At 50.0% G+C, this 20,484-nt stretch overlaps 2 protein-coding genes across 5 annotated transcripts in view; both read left to right on the forward strand.

Annotated features, from left to right (window-relative positions):
* The window catches only part of LOC116948276 (inositol-tetrakisphosphate 1-kinase-like), a 38,695-nt gene extending 33,334 nt beyond the window's left edge, over positions 1-5,361 (forward strand). For all 4 annotated transcript variants that reach the window (XM_032964791.2, XM_032964790.2, XM_032964789.2 and 1 more), the window contains exons 10-11: positions 619-784; positions 2,714-5,361. In XM_032964791.2, coding sequence (XP_032820682.1) covers positions 619-784; positions 2,714-2,778 — 231 coding nt within the window. In that variant the 3' untranslated portion in view covers positions 2,779-5,361. The remainder of the gene's footprint in view (positions 1-618; positions 785-2,713) is intronic.
* Positions 5,362-12,998: 7,637 nt separating this feature from the next.
* On the forward strand, positions 12,999-18,663 carry LOC116948278 (anterior gradient protein 2 homolog). Its single transcript, XM_032964792.2, has 4 exons — positions 12,999-13,428; positions 15,220-15,296; positions 16,825-16,888; positions 18,390-18,663. The coding sequence occupies exons 1-4, from the start codon at positions 13,215-13,217 to the stop codon at positions 18,521-18,523; spliced, it is 489 nt and encodes a 162-aa protein (XP_032820683.1). The 5' UTR covers positions 12,999-13,214; the 3' UTR covers positions 18,524-18,663.
* Positions 18,664-20,484: the final 1,821 nt, after the last annotated feature.

The following is a 20,484-nucleotide window of genomic DNA, read 5'->3' on the forward strand; positions in this document are numbered from 1 at the left end:
TACTGTAATGCTGACGTGTAAAAATCAAAGGTTGTGGAAACATGTAAAAATAACGCGACAGGCGTTGCCCGCCAGTGCGTGCGAGCGCGGGTCACTCACGCTGCATCTCCACGAGGGTTTGGGATTAAATCGTTTTTGTTGCGTTACCGGCAACTGGCATAAAATACGCGGCCAAAAACCGGTCGCTGGTTTCTCACAAGCAATAAATAGGAATGTTGAGTTATGAATGTAAATGTTTTTCCTTTTAACTGAGAAACAAGCGGAGGCGCCACAGTTAGTCGATCAGCAGGTGCAATGTGTTGCGGAGTAAAGCGTGGGTACTTCCACCTCTTCCAACACGCCTGCTCAGCGTGGAAGAGCAGACAAAATGCCCTGTAAATCTTCCTCCAGTGTGTGCTCATCCGCCAGCAGTGGCGTGAAGAAAGAAATTGCAAGGCTGTACCTTTAACTTTTTGCCGTGAAGCGTTGTTCATGTTCGCGCGTGCCAATCGCTGCGTTCGTTACTGAACTTCCGCCGGAATCGGTTACCGCTTCTTGGCTTTCAGAAACCCGATAACCGATTGTGAAACCGGTTTAGCGGTGATCCCTTTGACGGCGCTCATTTTGAATGGTCTCCAGTTGGACGACGAGGAACCGCCCATGCCAATGCCGCTGTGCGAGCGCTGGGTGCACAAAGTGGTGCACGCCCTGCAGGACGCGCTGCACGTGACGCTCGTCGGCGTGGACGTGATCGTGGAGAACGGCACCGGGCGGCACTATGTCATCGACGTCAACGCCCTGCCCTGTACGTGCACTCGCACAGCACGCACACGCTGACGCTCCCCGCTGCAGCATCCGTTTCTAGCTCGCTGCTCTAAGAGGGATTGTGGTGGTGGTTGTCTTCGTCGTGAAGCTGCCCCATCCCTTCCCTGACTGTTTCCACCCCCACTACCCAAACATGCCCGCCCCTGTGTCTGGAGGAAGGAGTGGGGCCTAAGCAGGATGAGGCAGAGCCTAAGTAAGAGGGGGCGGGTCCTAAAAAGGAAAGTCCTGGGCATACAGAGGTTGAACTTCCCTTTTGATTTCAGGTGATAAAAGCAGAGAATGAAATACGTGCAGCAGGCAGACTCGTAGCTTTCATGCTGAAGATCTGGCCGCAGGCCAGCTTGTCAAGTTTATTATTGTTTAACCAGGTGAGAACTCAAGAGACCAGGATTGGGTCTCTTTTCCAAGAGTGATCTCGGGCATGAATCTGCCAGTAAGGTGTGGTGATTACAATGTATAATCCCAGTTGAGTAATTTAGCGTAGTTAATTCTAGATTTGAAGCTTTCGTGACTGCAAGAATTCATACTCTTTGGTTCTATTCGGTAAAGTCACGTAGGTAAACAAATTAAAAAGAAAAGAAACAATTAAAACACGACGTTTCGGAGGCAACGCAAGCTTCCTTCATCAGGTGGTGGCTGTGACTGATCCCACCTGATGAAGGAAGCTTGCGTTGCCTCCAAAACGTCGTGTTTTAATTGTTTCTTTTATTTTTAATTTATTTTTTACCTACGTGACTTTACCGAATAGAACCAAAGAGTATAATTTAGCGTACTCGACTGTGGGGGCAATGGTGTCTAGCGAGCAACTATTAAGGCTTGCCAGTCGCACAATGATAATAAGAATAACAACGTAATAATATTCATTTATAATTTGTAACACACACAGGTTTTATTAACTGTCAAAGATAGCGAGAGTGATTCAGCGCGGAAAACCACAGAGAAGCGGGAAGGCAGCCAGAAGCGGCGGGAATAATCGCCCAAGCTCTGTGGTCCTGTATTGGAATGTGTTTTGACGTGTGGGAGGAAACCAGAGTACCTGCACAAAACCCGCACGTGCGCGGGAGGGGGGGGTGCGGTGCTAGAACGCGATCCTCATACAGATATAAATGTGTCTGGCAAGCCATGAGATGGCAACCACAACGCCCAGAGGTAGGGAGAGAGTTTCACGAGTTGGTGCGATCCATCCACCAGTCCTCGGTGCTGCCTCCACAGTGCTGGATTGCAGGCCACGTGCAGCATGGCCACCGGGGCCTGGCGGTTGCAATGGCTACGACCATGCCTGGCGGTTGCCTTTGCCAAGGGTAGACATTTAATCACCGTGACTCATCCGCAGAAAGTGGGTCATTCTGTGTAAGTGGGCTGATTCCTTTTCATGAAGCTAATTGAGCCGAGCTTACATTTACAAGCAAATTTCTCTCTCCTGCTCGTTCCTACATTAACATTAGCTGCCCGCCCATCTCTAAACCTTTATAAACAGCCTGCCTCGGCAGATTCCCCCTCTTTTTTAACCTGAAGACGGTTGCTTGTGTTGCGATCAAAACGTCGTGATCTATTAGGTTTTCTACCAACGTGACTTCCGAAAGAACCAAAGAATACTAATTGATATTGTTTGATGATTATGGTGGTGGCGGCAATGTTCGTTGGACCCTATAGGCAACCAAGCATTTCCCTTGTAATCAGGACCTGCAGTTGTGCCATTCTCACACACTCGGCCAGATTTTATTTGCTGGATGATTGTAGTTGAGACGTGTACGACGAGCTGAGTGTGTGATGCACCCACTTGCCCACTCAGGCAAACGCCCAGCTGCCCAGTGACCCAGCCCAAAGAATGCCGGTGGTGGCTAAGATGATGACTGTGATTACGATGCTGTTTACGTCGACAATAACCATGATGATTTTGTCGTCACAGCATACGATTGCGTGCCGGAGTTTTCAGAGTGGCTGGCCGACTACCTCAACTCTGTGATGAAATAAGGACAAAGAGTCACCCTGAAGCCTGTTCCATGAGCGAGCGCGTACACTTGAGTTTACTTCCACCGCTCCCTTGGCTTCACTGTGCACTGGGCTCCACCTGAGTTCAGTTGAGGCCAACAGAGCGGAGGCACACATTCCTTGAGCGCATAAACCCAGCATCTTAATTAACGCAACCCCGTCAGCGGATTAATGAAACAAAAAAAGGAAACGTATTGTGACACATCGGGTTTAGATTAAAGTCTACCATTTTTATGCATGGTAATTCTTACGACCGTAAAATTGGGTTGTTTCATTTCTTTAAGGGAACTATTGCGCAAGAAGCTGTTAATGTTGTCGCAGATTTGAGTGTGCGACAAAACAGTATTTTTCTACACAAATGTAAGCGAACGAAATCTAATTGCATTAGCCTACTATACAGCAGCAAAGAAATGCAGAAACTGTGCACAACCATTTTGTTAATCTTGTATACTGTATATATTATTTATACAGTGTGTTGTTTGTATTTTGGCTCCTCTCATGAAACGTCGTTTTCTGCCCTTTTTAAATAAATGAGGCTTTCAAAGTAACCGTTAAGTAATTATTACGATCCGGCCGGGTGGCTCAGCGGTAGAGCCAAGCGGCTCGCAATTGGAAGGTCGTGACCTCAGATCCTGGTTGGCGGGAGAGGGGGGGTTGACTAGGCCTTTCATCCCTCGGGTCGATACAGATGACTCCCACTTTGTTGGGAGGTCAACAACGGTGGTTGCCCGATGGAGACACTCGCCCACACCTCCCATTACCACGGCTGACTATGTACGGTGCGAAATAAGTTCAACATACATACGACCACCATCATAAGAACATGGAATCGCCAGTACTGACTCAGGGCTGTAACCGAGAGGTGAACACCAATGCCTTAATGCTCATTTGGGCAGAAAACCACTTTACGTTTTGGCTGTTGCATAGTTCTGCTCGTGAAGGACAGAGAACACCTTTTAAAAATGAGCATAATTTAAGTAAACCTGTATTGATAACATTTACATTAAATGATTACTATCCCAAGTTAACACAACAATTGGCATTAACAGCTGACTTGAAAGCAATAGTTCGTAAGACGTACTGTTTTAAATTAATTGCGTGAGTATTGGATTCATTTTAACTCATTGACCTCTGGATTTATAGGCAGATTTTTGCAAAATCAAATGAGCAATGTGAATGTGCCTTAATATATTTCTATTATCAAAGACAAGATCATTTTGTTTGCAATGAGTTGGGTTGCCGTGATATAATGTTTCACAACACGATACTATAGAATTTGAATGTTCACGGCATGACTATTATCGCGATATCAGCTTCCCATAACTTTGCGATTGTTTAACATTTTTTCGCCGTTAAGTAGGATTCAAGATTTGGTTGAAAAAGTTTTTCATCTGTAATTCACTCAACCAAGCTGTCATCAGTCTTGCAATCTCTGAATCAGCTCAAGCTTCCTGTAAGTCACGTGACTTGTGAATCCCTCTCCTCTCCCCCGCCCGCGGTGAAAACACGCTGCACCATGCAGCTTTGAGGCCCTCTTCCTCCCCATTCTCATCTCCCCTCACCCGTTGCTCCCATTTTTTTCCCATTCCGTTTCCATCCTTGTCATCTCATGTCCCATTCTGTATCTTCTCTCGTTCGCTCTTCCCATTCGTCATATCCTTGACTCTCCTCCCCTTTCCGTGGAGTGCCGCCATGGGTGCAACAGTTGCTCGCCTTTGCAACTTTATAATCTACGATGCGTACAATGCGCCCACCGTCAGTTACAAAATATAAACGAATAATAACTACGAAAGCAATGTCAACTTCCACCGATATTCAAAGCGCTGATTTAATGAGGTTATCGCCTTCAATTATTGTTACTCGATAAACATTGTCCGGGACATTAAGTGCGTTAGAAGAAAGATAATCGCGATAACGCGATATTTTTGCGAAACGGACGGCGAGTTTTTTCCCCACGGACATCGCCAATATCGCGGCAACCCTGGCTACGAGACTGATTTGCGTTTCCGAGTTACGCGACATTGGGGCATTGTGTGCGTCCTCTGTTCCGTGTTGACATGTATCAAAGGCAAGAACATACCGGATATATGTTATATGCTGCTGATATAATTGTTTACAATTGAAACGTGTATCAATTCTGTCTATTGGCACATTTCTGTTGGATAACTATAAGCTGATCCTTATTAAAACCGTTGAACCTGTGTGTTTGGTGTAACGTACTCATGCATCGATACATTTATCTTAAAAAAAAGATAAATAAACAATTGTGGACATTAGCACGGTTATTGTTTTACGGCAGATTTGCATTGTTATTTTTGTACAACTTTTATTCTGAATGAGCATAACCGTGTCGTTGTGCATACTCATGGATACATTGTGGATGTTTTGTAGCACAGTATTGTATCGTTTCATCTTGTTTGACCGACAAAGTAAACGGTTAATAAAACTTGAACGGCGCATACCACTGGCAGAATACTTGGGTCGAGAATGCTTATTTTTCAGACTGGAATTAAAATACCAATCTCACGTAAAATGTTTGTTAAAAAATAAATATAAACTATTCAAGCTGTAAGACTGGATATGCTCAATGTGTGTGTGAAGCTGTGGTGCAACGGTCGGGTGCTGCTGTACGAACCCTGGGTTCCCAGTTCAATTCCTGCTCATGGCCACCAACAGCAGTGAGGGATTTTCTGAACCAGTCCTGGGCCTCCACTAAATCAACTCAACCTGAAATCGGTACCGAGTGCGGTGTGTAAACATCGACGCTGGGGAAGCTAAGGCGGTTTGGCGTGGTGCTGGATACCCACCACCTCGTGTGCCGTGCCGGCCTTAAGGGGTGCTCGCTAACAGCACTTGCCCCCAAACAAGTGTGTTAAGGCTATACGGGGAAACTTTGTTTTGTGTATGGTAACCTGGGTTTCATGCCTGCCCATGAGCTGGTGGCAAATGGTATTCGATCGGACCTTGGGCCTCCCGCACCTCCGATTGGCACGGTTGGCTATGTACGGTGCGGACGAAATTTCTACATACAAATAATACAGGTAAAAGTGCAGCCCTGCAATTACATGCTGACATCCACTGCTGGTAGAATGAGCTCCCCACGGCTGAAGTCTAGAGAGCCCCCTCTCGAGTCTATTTTGGCCTACTCTTCCATGCTGGCCTGACGTCTCGGAAGAGGTGGGCATACCCACGTTTTACCCCATCGCACGCGACCTGCCGGTCGACAGAACTGCGGCGTGTCCATTCGTGCAGCTGGGGAAGGGGTCAGGGGTCAGGGTTTTTAAGAAAACGTGAACCGTTGTTTCAGCTGTCGCGCCGGGAGGTCGAACCGCAGACCTCTGGGTTGCCGTTTCACTTCGGCAGCAACCCTGGGTAGACTTGGCCTACAACGAGTACCCGGTCTGACGTAGTCAACATTCAGAGCTGGTGAGACAAAGGTGCACGAGCATTGGTGGTTCTGCCCCACCGCCACTCGATGCTCGCGAAACATTTCACCCCGGCAGACTGCCAGGCACCTTCTTTGTCTTTAGTATATTAAATGTCATTACCATACACGTGAATGCGAGTGACAGCTTGTCGAAATACAATACTCTACTGTCTTGTGTACAGGTTCCCCGGGTGTAATGAAACAACCGGTTATTTTTTCCCAGTATAATTAGGGCTGTGTTAGGTGTGAGCTCTAGAGGACTATTTATATTATATTATGATTTACCTACATGCATGCTAGAACATGTAGGTGAAAATGAGAATAATCCCAACTGTAAGGGAATGTAAGCGGAGTTTGGGCAGCGAACGTCGCTTAGAAGGGGAATGTGGGCCGATGGTCAAGAATAGCACAGCTGTCGTCAACCCATAAGGTTTAGCCGTATTCTTGTACAGGGAAATGTAGTTTTCAGGTCCATACGCCATACAGCCATTTTAATACGGCCATTTTTATACGGCCAAAATATATATTTTGTCAATTTGTGTTTTTCCCTTGTGATGAGACTTTGTACGTAAGATGAACGTTGAGATTTATAAGGGGCACGGGGTGACCAATAAGGTCTGAATTGGTCTGTAACAAAGTAGGGGCACTACTGATAAGGGGGTGACAGCTATGGAATAGTAATCGAGTGTTTTGGGGGAGGCCGGAAGGCCGTCATCCAGCAGTGGATTGAATCATGTGTGGCACATTAGGAATAGACCACTCTTTTAATTATTTCTTCGTGCAGCAATGGAGTAAGTGTGGTTTTGTGAAGGTCCTTATGTGCTGCGCAGTACACCAATGCACGTGTGGACACACATCATGCGATACTGAGTCCTGCCTGTGGGGGGCTGGCAGGGTTATTGAGTGACCTGACCTGTACACCAGTCAGGAGGTCAATGCCCACTCGGTTGAAGATTGCTGTGTGTGACACGTGCTGTTGCATTTTACAGATTACCACAATAAATGTGTTTGCCCTCCATTTGGAGCACCTGCCCACGTCCTTCATTTCGAGTAGGCAACACATGGCTGACGATATTTTGAGAAGAACATCTCCCATGAGGCTGAGCCACAAAAGGTAGTTCAAGGTGACTTAAATAAATGTCAGAGGTAGAGGTAGGTAGGTTTGATGTATATGCCCTTCATGCCTCCCAAGGCATCTGCCGAGTATTGTTTTACGGGAACATAATCTGTAAACACAGCGAGGCGGTATAGATTATTCAAGAGCAGAGTGTCTATTGGTGGTGGTGTGTGTGTACGCCTTGGCACATTTCTTATGAATGGGACAAATGTGAGGTGTTTTAGTGGCCTCCCTGCAGCCAGCTTGCCGAGGCTCGTTCGTGCGGCCGCCTTGTCCGGCGTCTCTGTTTTTCCAGTTTCGTGTTTGCGGCGATAGGCGACTCGGCAGCGCTCCCCTGCCGCTGACACATCGTTACCTCGTGCGCAGGAACCGGTCGACGGCTATTTATATACCCCGAGCCCTCGCTCGCTGTGCGACACTGACGACACCTTTCATAGAACACACACAAATGTTTTTTTTCCATTACAGTATTGCCTCTCACCAGCATCATGGGCAGGTGAATTCGTCACCTGTCCTGTCCCGGTTTTCCCAGGACGAAATCTGTCGTTGCTGCTGGGATCGTGAGGCATGACTTTTATTTTAAGTTGCGTACTAAAGGAAATAAAAGACACCACTGAGGACAATGTGTTTACCAGTAGCTCTCCCCTCCTCCAGTATTGTACGATATAATTATTTCCACTGATGGCCTCTTTTTTTTCTGGTCGTATTGATGGTGGAAATGATGGTGGTGGTGGTGGTGCTGTTGATAATAGCAATAATTGTGCTGGTGTTGATTATGGCAGTGATGGTGGTGGTTATTGATGATGGCAGTATGATGATGGTGCTGAGGGTGAAGGTGTTGGAAATATTGGTAATAATGTTGGCATGGACGGTGGTAGTCGTGGTGGTTAAAGTGAGTTTATTTTGATGACGATGATAATTATGCTCGCAAGTGGTGGTGCTTATAGTGTTTGATGGTGGTGGTGGTGATGATGGTGGTGCTGATAATGGTAGGTCGTGTTAGGTCGTGGTAGCACTTGCTAATGGTGATGTTTGTGGTGATTACATACATTTAAGATTATGTTAGTGATTGTTGCAGTAATTATGGATTGTTGATTATACATTACTAGCTGTACTACCCGGCTTCGCCCGGGACTTGGATTCACCACGCCCGGCCGCCTTTGTCTCCCCAGTGGCGACGTTCACACACCACACCAGTTACTCGTTTGAGGCTGAGTCGACCTAGGGGAGGCCCAGGACCAGTTCAAATAATCGTCACCGGTGGTGGCCGTGAGCGGGAATCGAACTTGGATCGCCGGGTTCGTAGCGCAGCGCGTTAACCACTACACTACAATGCGTTACGCCTCTACGTGCGCGGGTCACGTGACAGATTTGACGTCACAGCTCACTTGCCGTGCAAAAAAGTGTATTTTAATAAATGTATGCATGGTGTACAGTCTGGAAAGTACCCACATGGCAAATTTCAAGCTTGTTGCATGTCGGGAAGTACGCTAAACATTTTGAACAGACACACATATTCACAACTTTGCCTTTTATATCTATGGAGATTATGATTGATGGATGATGTTCGATGATGACGATAAATAATGATGGTAATACAATGTTGACTTAAAGCTTTCGTGACTGCAGGAATTCGTATTCTCTGGGTCTTTCGGTAAAGTCACGTAGATAAACAAAAAATACAATCTACGTGACTTTTACCGAAAAACCCAAAGAATACGGTAATACAATGCTTAGCACTGACTAATGATGACGATGCTGGCAGTGGGAAACACTCGACGTGGAACACAGGACGATTGTCTCGAGAGCGGTGGCACGGTCTTGTCCTCGTGCTGAATAAGCAAGCGTCGCATCACTGCGCCTGCCATCACGGCGCGCCCCGTGGCCTCCGCGCCGAGCGAGCACGTGGCGCTCCAGAGCCGGTAGGAGGCAGAAGTGAGCGCCATGCGTGCCATGTGTCAACCCGCTCTCACGTCGCCGGCATTCACACAGAGCCGTCGTTGGTCAGGCCAAGGTTGCCACCTGTCCAAGTCTGGCCAGGACAATCAGTGATAGTGCATATGTTTGATGGACATCGGCTGACTGAGAGGAATACGTCTGGGTTTTGGTCTGTGGAAGAAGGATATCTGAGGCCAAGCTCTGGATCTGAGGCCCCAAACAGCCAAAGGAAGTGTTGCTGCATCACACGGAGTTTCACCCTGCTTTTAAACTCCCACTTTGAAAGGAAATCTGTAATGTTATTCCCTCCAATGTCTGATTTTTCTCTCATTTCCACTCACGTGCCAAAATCGCAAAGCATGACCCTTCTGCAAATGAGTGTTGAGGCCTTCATGTGTGAATGAAATGCTGCCTTGTGTGTGTGACAGGTAAAGTGGCCAAGTTGACGGATAAATTGGCCCAGAAATCGCTGTGGTTTGAGGCATTCGTCCGCCAAAGAGCTTTGTTGAGAACAAAAAATTGTAAATATAATTGTTTTCATCTTTTTGTCAATAACCCACTGCTCGAATTAAAGCCTCCCCCCCACGATGTGTTGGCCACGGTGTGAGTTATTCGATCACACTTCACTGCGCTGGGCAATGCCATTGAGTGAACGCGGGCTCACCCAGACCAGGCCGGGTTTGGCGCAGGAGCTTTAGGTGCTGCAGCCCAGCAGCCTTGACATTGAAGAACTGTTCTCCCCCCGGCACCGCTTAGTGGTTTAAATGCAATACTGAAGCACTGTGATAAATCCCATCGTGTACTAATGTGGTAATTACAGCCCATTGCATCACAATGTGTCTTACTGCTAAGCAATGTCCAGCATTAAAATCGCTCGTTCGTTTTTAACGGTGGTTTATGGCTACGAGTGGTATATATCACGTGTTCAAACCGGCACTGAAATGACCGTGCTAAATAACCATGGGGTGTTTGGCATTGGGCACGGCTGGTGGTGATGAAACAGTTAAAGCAAGGAATTGATTATACACAGAGGGGCTCCCCCCCCCCCCCTAAAAAAAAACAACAACATCGGGGCCCCATCCACCTTTATCCGGCCCTGCTGATATCACCTGTCACTAACGCGAGCAATGGCCTGGAATCGAACTCGGGCACTTTCAGATGCGCTTCTGCGGCCGTATTTGTTCGATGGCTTAGCTAAAAGTCGCTGCGAAGACCTAAGTTCGCGTGATGATTTTTGCTACTTGACGAGATCAGCGAGGTATTGTGGTTCATTTGTGGCAAGCACGTTGCGTGTGCAATGATTGCTGCCTTCAAATGTATTCGTCGCACTTTTTTACAGTGGACTACGCGAATTACACTCTTGTGCCGCAGCACCGCTCATTAACCACAACCGTTCTATGGACTTAAGTTACACGATTGAAACGAGAATGTAAATTGTCTGCAGCGTCTTCTTGATCGCGTCTCAAGAAAAGAGACACGTGGGAAATATGTGAAGGGGAATTGATACGGACACGTGCCCTGAGTCGTGCCACTACCACGGGATCTTTTTTTTTGCCAGTTCACAAGTACTGTGTGTGGTTAATGCAGTACTTGATTCCTTGAGAAAGGTTTCTATTTGGTGTGTGAACATCTTAACACCTCCACGTTTTATTGCCAGGAAGGGTTACAACCTATTATTGTTTTTCACGCGTGCCACGAGCCGTGCGTTATCGCAAGCGATGACGTGACAGCGATCAACACACATTTGAAAAACTTCTCCGTAACTTCTCATTCCGGTACGTATGCAAAAAAAATACGTTCTAGAAAATAACATAACTTCATAGCATTGCTAGTTTACGGCAAAACCGCGTTTTAATCGTCGGATGTATGAATACCATTAGATTTTTCTCTATTTGCTCACAGATTTTGATTTTAATTCAGACCCCTCTAAAAAAACAAATCTCAACCCCCTCTTGCGAGCGGACGGGATTCTCTCTTGGCCAGCTGCTGCTGGAGTCGAGGGTTCACCTGCCGCCCACCATTAACTCGAGGCCCCTTCGCACCCCGCATGCAATCAGGATGTTGCGAGTCAAGCGTCGACCTGTAGGCACTTCTCGTGAAACCCCGGCGAAGTGTCAAGTGGACGCGTTCATCACAACCAGAGGACGCCTTCCAGTTCACGCACGCGTCAGTCAGCTACGCTCAAAATGCCCACGAGATTCGGGATTCAATCACCAAAGAAAATTTTATTTAAAAGGGTTTATAATCGCCACGTTTTTACCTACTTAAAGCAATTCTAGCTTTAAGATGTGTTTGCGTGCATGCTTTATTTATACAATAGTTAATTGAAATTGATTCAGTGAAATAAACTCGTTTTCTACAATTACAGGCAAAAATCCAGTTTTATTACCCTATTAACTTATCGTAAATATATCTTATTATCAAAGATTTTAAAACACCACGGAAAAAAAGTCCGAAGCTATTATTCATCTAATCACATAGCTACCAACAGTAATTTACATTTTTCCCGTGTCTGTATCTCTCTCTCCATGAACAAGAGTTAAAATTAAATATGAAAATATCGAAAACGTTCAGTCATAGGCAATTAGCTCATGATATCCGTGCAGTTCTCTGGCGATAACCGCGGATGATTTATTTCATTCGCTGTCATTTCACGGTGACTTTTTATTTGCACAAGGACGATGTGATATAGGGGCTTCCACGGCAAAAAATGTCGGTGTCTTTTTACGTGAATAAATGTGAAACGCCTAACTTTGCCATTACAGTCATTGCAATAAATCAATTCCTCATTTGTGAAAATAAATCAGCTTATACCAATGGGAATAACTCTCCTGCGTGTAATAACATCAACATTTCCCACTCTAAAAATGTAAAATATTGGCTTGACTGTCCTTGACTGTCATTCTGTGTCGAGCAAATGTAAATCAAAGTCATTTCATAGGTAGCTCTATGGTGTCTGCTTCCGTGGGCTGTTCTCTAATACGGAGGCTTTGCGCTGCTCTGCAAGAGATCCCATTATGCAGATAACTGGAGAGGTGGGTAATGGGGCCACGGATCAGAGGACTTCCATTGTATGTTACACAGCGACAGAGATCCACTGGTGTCGCCCTACCTACACTGTTGGAGTAAGTCCTGTTAGCGAACACGTATGAAGGCCGCGCAGCACACGAGACGGTGGGGTGGCATACACCACGCCCGGCTGCCTTTGTCTCCCCACTGCTGATGTGTACGCACCCGCATTCTGTACTAACACATTGAAGAGTCGACCGAGCAGAGGTGCAGCCCAAATTCGGATGCTTACCACCGATGTTAACAATGACCAGGGAATCGAATTGAGGTGGCCAGGTTAGTAGCGGAGTGCGGCACTCACTAGTGAGGGTGAGTTGTTACACATAGTGACAACAACTCATTATTGGCTCGCACCCCCCCCCACCCTCACTGGCCCAGTAGTTAGAGAGCCCTCTCCAAGCCATTAGGCCTAATGGCATCAAGGGCCCTTGCCTGGGTGAGTGGGCTTCCTGGTGGGGCCCGGGTTCCGGGGTGCCGGGCGGTGCCCCGGTAGCCCCCCGCTACTGGGCATTCAACCATTGGCCCAGATAGAGCCCGGGCAAGAGAAGGGGGCACGTGCCCAGTACTAAGTGCCAACTGGGCACTCGCCTATTGGACAACTCCGTCACCCCCCCCCCTCCCCCCCATCGCGCCACAAACTCAGCCACTCATCCCAACGGCGCCCTAATGAAGGGGCGCGCGATGACCGCTATATATTAAAGCCGGGACATCGTTCAAGCTCCCTCGGATCAACAAAGCACACGCGCGCTGAAACGTGCAACCAACGCGTACATCGCAACACGCAGAACACTCCCCACACGTGTACACACACTCACACACACACACTCGGGCAAAGTGAGATAGCGCTTCGAAGTTTCCCAGGTAGACATGAAGGTCCAGGTTCTGTGCGCGGTGCTCACGCTCGCCGTGGTGGCGACAGCTCAAGAAGCCAAGAAAGTCCAAGTGACGAAGACGCTGAGCAATGGCTGGGGCGACTCCATCAACTGGGTGCAGACGTACGAGGAAGGGCTGAAGACGTCCATGCTCGACAGGAAGCCCCTCATGGTCATCTTCTGGCTGGAGGAGTGTCCCTACTCCACAGGTGAATGCGGCGGCGAGCTAGGCGACAGCTCAGGAGCCCCAAGCAGTTGAAGGGGCCCCCGAATTGACGGGCGGAATTTCGTTTTTATTGATTGAAATATGTCAGCTCATATTGAGGCCTGAATAAACATGGCAAGCTGAATGACGTAGAAAGCGCCACTTGATCTCGTGCGTCTGCCTCCTGTCTGCATCTTCTCACACTGTGGCAGGTGTCTCGACGTCGACACTTCTCGTATCTCTCACTACGTCTGCATCTCGCCTCGATCTCTTCTGACATCTCACTCGGATCGTATTAATAGAACGAAGGGGTTCCAACCAAATGTAATTTTTGCTCGGGGCCACCCGATGGTTTTGCACCGCCACTGTGGCCGTGCACCAGCAATGGGCAGCTGCCACACCTGGCGATCCGGATCAAATTGTAATGTATTTTGAACTTCTTTCGCACCGTACGTAGCCAACCGTGCTAATCGGAGGTGCGGGGAAAAGACAACAGACTAAAACACAAAAAACTGTTTTAAAGAATTTAGTTTTCAATCTAGGTGATTTTAAAGTGTATCATAGCTCCTAGTGGCTTCCTAATATCGGAAGGCAGAGCGTTCCAGACGGCCGCAGAAGCGCATCTGAAAGCGCGCGATGCGGTGGCAATCGTCTTTGTTCGATGGCTGAGCCGAAAGTCACTGCGAAGATCGACGTTCGCGTGATGGTTTTTGCTCCTTGACGAGACCAGCGAGGTATTGTGGTTCATTTGTGGCAAGCATTTCGTGTGTGCAATGAGTGCTGCCATCAAACGAATTCGTTCGGCAACCGGAAGCCAACGGTAGCTCGGCGAGCCCCGGCCGGGTGCCAGGGAATTGCGTTCACGGCTCCAGCTCGCGAATGGGATGAAACAGCGACACCACCGCCGCCGCCGTTCGAGTAGCTTCTGCAGCGGGGGGCAGGGGGTTTCACGAGCAAAGGTGTTTATTCCCTATTAGCCAGAAACAGACACCCACATTGGTATGGGGTCTATGTAATGTAAAGGCGATGTAAATAGCCATTGAAGACTCCAGTAGTTAATTGTACAACGATCTAGTTTTGGACAAATACACCACACTACTTAATGTGTTTCGTGTGTTTAGTTTATTGTCCTTCCCTCCACACCTCCAATAAGCACGGTTGGCTACGTGCGGTGTGAAAGAGGTTCAACATACATACACACCCACCCTACACACACAGCATACATGCACACGACATACATACATTCCATTCACATCCCAGGTTGTCCTTGCAAAAGAGACGCGTGGTGCGCTCTCTCCCCTGCTCGTGCGTTAAATAAAATAACATCTATGGATGTGTCGTGGGGCGTCTGTGATTGTAATCTTCCTGCACGGTGACCGTGCTGGCGTGGGGTGCACGGGGAATCTCGCGCGAGCGTCGCTAGAAGCTGCCGTGTGAGTGTCATCAACTCTGAGAGCCACATTCGCTAGAGGCTGCCGTGTGACTGTCACCAACTCTGTGAGTGTCACCAACTCTGTGAGTGTCACCAACTCTGTGACTGTCACCAGCACTGAGAGCCACATTCGCTAGAGGCTGCCGTGTGAGTGTCACCAACTCTGAAAGCCACATTCGCTAGAGGCTGCCGTGTGACTGTCACCAACTCTGAGAGCCACATTCGCTAGAGGCTGCCGTGTGAGTGTCACCAACTCTGTGAGTGTCACCAGCTCTGAGAGCCATATTCGCTAACGACTGCCGTGTGACTGTCACCAGCTCTGAGAGCCACATTCGCTAACGATTGCCGTGTTACTGTCACCAGCTCTGAGAGCCACATTCGCTCAGGACAAAGACCTCCAGCAGTTGGCGCAGAACGACTTTGTCATGCTGAACCTGCAGGTACGCTCACAACCACCACCACACTCACCACCACCACGCTCATAACCACCACCAGCACCACACTCACCACCACCACTCTCACCACCACCACCACCACGCTCACCACCAGCACCACACTCACCACCACACTCGCCACCAGCACCACGCTCACAACCACCACCAGCACACTCACCACCACACTCACCACCAGCACCACACTCACCACCAGCACCACACTCACCACCACCACGCTCACAACCACCACCAGCACCACACTCACCACCATCACACTTACCACCACCACCACGCTCACCACCACCACCACACTCACCACCACCACTCTCACCACCAGGCTCAGCACGCTCACCATCACGATCACACCACGACGCTCACCTCCACGCTCACTACCACTCCCACCACGCTCACCACACACCACCACCGCACTCACCACCACTACCACCACGCTTACCACACACCACCACCGCACTCACCACCACCACTACCACCATGCTCACCACACCACCACCGCACTCACCATCACTCCCACCACGCTCACCACACACCACCACCGCACTCACCACCACTACCACCACCCCTACCACCACACTTCCCACACACAACCACCACACTCACCACACCACCGCACTCACCACCACTACCACCACGCTTACCACACACCACCACCGCACTCACCACCACTACCACCATGCTTACCACACACTACCACCACACTAACCACCACCACCACCACGCTTACCACACACCACCACCGCACTCACCACCACCACCACCATGCTTACCACCACCACTACCACCACGCTTACCACACACCACCACCGCACTCACCACCACCACCACGCTTACCACACACCACCACCGCACTCACCACCACCACCACCATGCTTACCACCACCACTACCACCATGCTTACCACACACCACCACCGCACTCACCACCACTCCCACCACGTTCACCACACACCACCACCGCACTCACCACCACTACCACCACACTTACCACACACAACCACCACACTCACCACACCACCACCGCACTCACCACCACTACCACCACGCTTACCACACACCACCACCGCACTCACCACCACCACTACCACCATGGTCACCACACCACCACCGCACTCACCACCACTACCACCACGCTTACCACACACCACCACCACACTCACCACCACCACGCTTACCACACACCACCACCATGCTTACCACACACCACCACCATGCTTACCACACACCACCACCACCACCATGCTTACCACCACTTGTGGTCCTGGCCCCCTAAGGGAGCGAGCCCAGAGCGAACAATATGTGTGCACTCCCCTCCCCCACTTCGTGTGCCGTGTCGCCCTTGACAGGTGCTGGCTGACAGCACTTCCCCCAACAGCCTGCTGAAGGCTATACGGGGGACCTTTGTCGTCGTGTTATGCAGGCAGTTTAAGACAGCATGATGATAATTCGCTGTCACTTGGGGTACATGTGTATAACATGTGTATAACATGTGTATCTGTGTGCGTGCTCGATCCCAACAGACTGAGACAACAGACAAGAATATGGCTCCAGACGGCTATTACTACCCCAGGATCATGTTCGTTGGTAAGTGCACACGCTGCATGCATATCGCAATCCACGTTGCCGCATTAGCATCATTAGGGAATGCAGTCTGTGAGAATTGTCCTTGGGAATGTCCTGGCTTTTCATTCGCCGCCCACCGTTAAACGCCACACCGCAAAGACACCGCACGACACGGGGCGAGTGCCGTTAGCGAGTAGCAGCAGCACGTGGGGGTCGGGTGGCCAGCACCACGCCCGGCCGCCTTCGTCAGTCCTGAGTCGCGATGTTTACACACCGCACCAGGTACTCATTTGAGGCTGAGTCGACCTAGGGGAGGCCCTGCACCGGTTCAGATATTCGTCACCGGTGTTGGTGGCCGTGAGCGGGAATCGAACTCAGGAGGCCGGGTTCGCAGCGCTGCAGGCGAACCGCGACACTCCCGCCCTCCACACCACGATAATAATCATCATCATCATCATCAGCGGCAACAGGATGACGTGTCAGTGTGTCCGCCGCAGCACTCACAGATAATTTATATTCTCATTCCCTCGCACGGCTCCTGTTGACGGAGAGCAGCGGCTGTGATTGTTTGTACATCGAGGTGGCTGAGCCAGGATCATTGTGCCAAGGGTAGCGGAGTGGTGGCATCGCGGCTGTGACGATGCCTCCTCCTCCTCCTCCGTGTTTGTGAATCCGGGCCACTGAGTCGTCGTTATCGGCTCCACGGTTCCCTTCTGCGTGGTGGGGACAGTCGCCGCACACTAAACCGGAGGGTTTCTCATCTTCCACGTGTGCAGAAAGGGATTCATGAACCAGGAGTCATTTTTTTCGTTGTTCACGATTAAACGAATATGGCTATGAAGTGGCTCAGTTGGTTGGGGTTCTTCGAGTGAGTTTGTGGTTCGAGCCCATCAGCAGCCCTGGTTAATACTACGGACGCATTTACCGTAAAAAACAAACTGCAGAGCGTCCGCTTACATGTGGCCGTTAATGATCCCTGACGCTCTGCAAGTGTCACAGACTCCACCCATCTGTGAATCACAGCGCCTCCGTGACAGCCTCGGCGCTGTGAGGATGCCGCGAATACCAAATTCACGAAACGACTGCTGCAGTCGATCCAAGTGAATACTAACACTGCCACCGGTCCTGACACCGACATTGCTGCTAGCGCTTTTGCCAATGAGACGACACTGACACCGCTTTGAGTGTTATGTACGTACGCTTGACTTCTTTCGCACCGTACGTAGCCAGCCGTGCTGATCGGAGGTGCGGGGGAAGGACAACAGACTGAACACAAACATCACTTCTAAATAAATGAGCTTGTAATCTAGATTTCAAAAGTGCATAGCTCCAGTGGCTTCCCAATATCGTAAGGCAGAGCGTTCCAGACGGCCGCAGAAGCGCATCTGAAAGCGCGCGATGATGCAGTGACGACCGCCTTCGTTCGATGCCTTAGCCATTACGAATGAGACCGGCACCAACACCGCTCCTAAGCACTGTCGCTCATCCCGCCGCCACTGCTGCTGCTGCTATCGCCACACAGACCCAGGTCGCAAGGTGCGAGCGGACGTCACGGGGCGCTACTCCAACCACCTGTACGCGTACCAGGCCGGGGACGAGGCCGTGCTGCTCGACTCCATGAAGCGCGTGCTGAAGCTCGCCAAGGACGAGCTGTGAGGCGCAGGCCCGCGAGCGAGAGGAGAACACCCGAAACCCGCTCTGCTGCGGCGTCACACGCGGCGTGGCGCACACACACACACGCACACACACACACGCACACACACACGCACACACGCATGCACACACACGCACACATACACGCACACACACACACGCACACACACACACGCACACACACACGCACGCACACACACACACACGCACACACGCATGCACACACACACGCACGCACACACACGCATGCACACACACACGCACACACACACGCACGCACACACACGCATGCACACACGCGCACACACACGCACGCACACACACACGCACGCACGCACACACGCACGCACACACGCACGCACACACACACGCCAGAGACCTACACACACGCAGATACACGCAGACACACGCACATGGACACACAGACCCGCACACGAACGGAGACACACAGACCCACACACACACACACGTTTTATACAGCCTGGTTTGGGCAGCTGGCGTTGAGTGATATTCGCGAGCACGAACCCCCCCCTAGGGTAGCGTGTGGGGAGGCGCAACACGCCACGAGCACCACCTACCTCGGCGTGCTCGTCGTCATCTCCATTTACAATGCGAGGAAGGGGAGGGGGGGTAGCAGGGGCAGGCAGGTGTCACGTGACACCTACCAACTCACCCAGGTGCCTCGTGACACCTGCACCAGGTGCCACGTGACATCTGCACCAGGTGCCACGTGACATCTGCACCAGGTGCCACGTGACATCTGCACCAGGTGCCACGTGACACCTGCACCACGTGCCACGTGACACCTGCACCAGGTGCCACGTGACACCTGCACCAGGTGCCAGGTGACATCTGCACCAGGTGCCACGTGACACCTGCACCACGTGCCACGTGACACCTGCACCAGGTGCCACGTGACACCTGCACCAGATGACCGGTGGCAGATTGTGAATCAACAACCACGGAGTGAATGAGCGAGCGTGCGCAGTGCATCTGCCCACTCACCGCCTCATGCGGATTACACACGCGCACACGAAAACGAACACACTCAACACATTCGTCACTAGCACAGTGGCCCTTATAATGGAGGTATATTATAGGTGACGTTTCAGGCGATGGCCCTTCTTCGGAACACGTGTTGAGTTTTTGTTGTTCTGCTATTTGTGCTTTTGCACCGCTGCCAATGCGGAGGGCGTCACCAGATGATCAGCTTCATCACGTGGGTCACGATCAGCGTGGCGTCGTGTCCCGGTGTGGTCGGACCGCGCCGCAGAACGACCGCGGTGGAAGTAACGACTCGCTGGTGTCTAAGACCCAATGGTTCAGTGCCACGTGGTGATGACAGCGCTGGTAGCCACTGTGTCGTCACACAAATATTGTGAAAGCCCCAATTTGGTTATTGGACAAATTGAGTAGAGAGCACTTGCGTGTGGACAATGCGATGTTGGCCGTGCCGTCCTGAATAGCATTACCTACCCACCGACATATCCCCCGACCTGCCTACCAACCTGCCTGCTCATACAGCCATCCTGTACCTGCTCACCTACCAACTCACCCACCCACCTTTTCCCCACCTGCCCAGCAACATACCCACCTGCCAAGTGTGTATATTATACACGCATACATATATACTTAATGTACATATGAACAGTTATACCAACACATATCTACATACATGCATCCCATACTAACATACAGTACATACAGGAATTATACATGCACAATTATTTTCTATGTCACCTTTTTGGGCCATGAGTTAAATATTAATTAACTACCTTTCGCCAGTATTAGAGTGATGCACACATATTGCTCGAATGTCTGGGTAAAATGTGGCATCAACATAAATTATAATAAAATCGCACATAACGCGTGTACGTTTCGGAGCTGGGTGGGCGATGGCGGGAGAGATGCAGGGAAGGAGTTGGTGAAGGAGTTGGTGAGACGGGAAACAGATTGCGTGGCTC

This window comes from Petromyzon marinus, chromosome 33 (genome assembly GCF_048934315.1).
Source record: "Petromyzon marinus isolate PM22_M1 ecotype Great Lakes invasive population chromosome 33, UKy_Petmar_22M1.pri1.0, whole genome shotgun sequence".
Classification (NCBI taxonomy): Eukaryota; Metazoa; Chordata; class Hyperoartia; order Petromyzontiformes; family Petromyzontidae; genus Petromyzon; species Petromyzon marinus.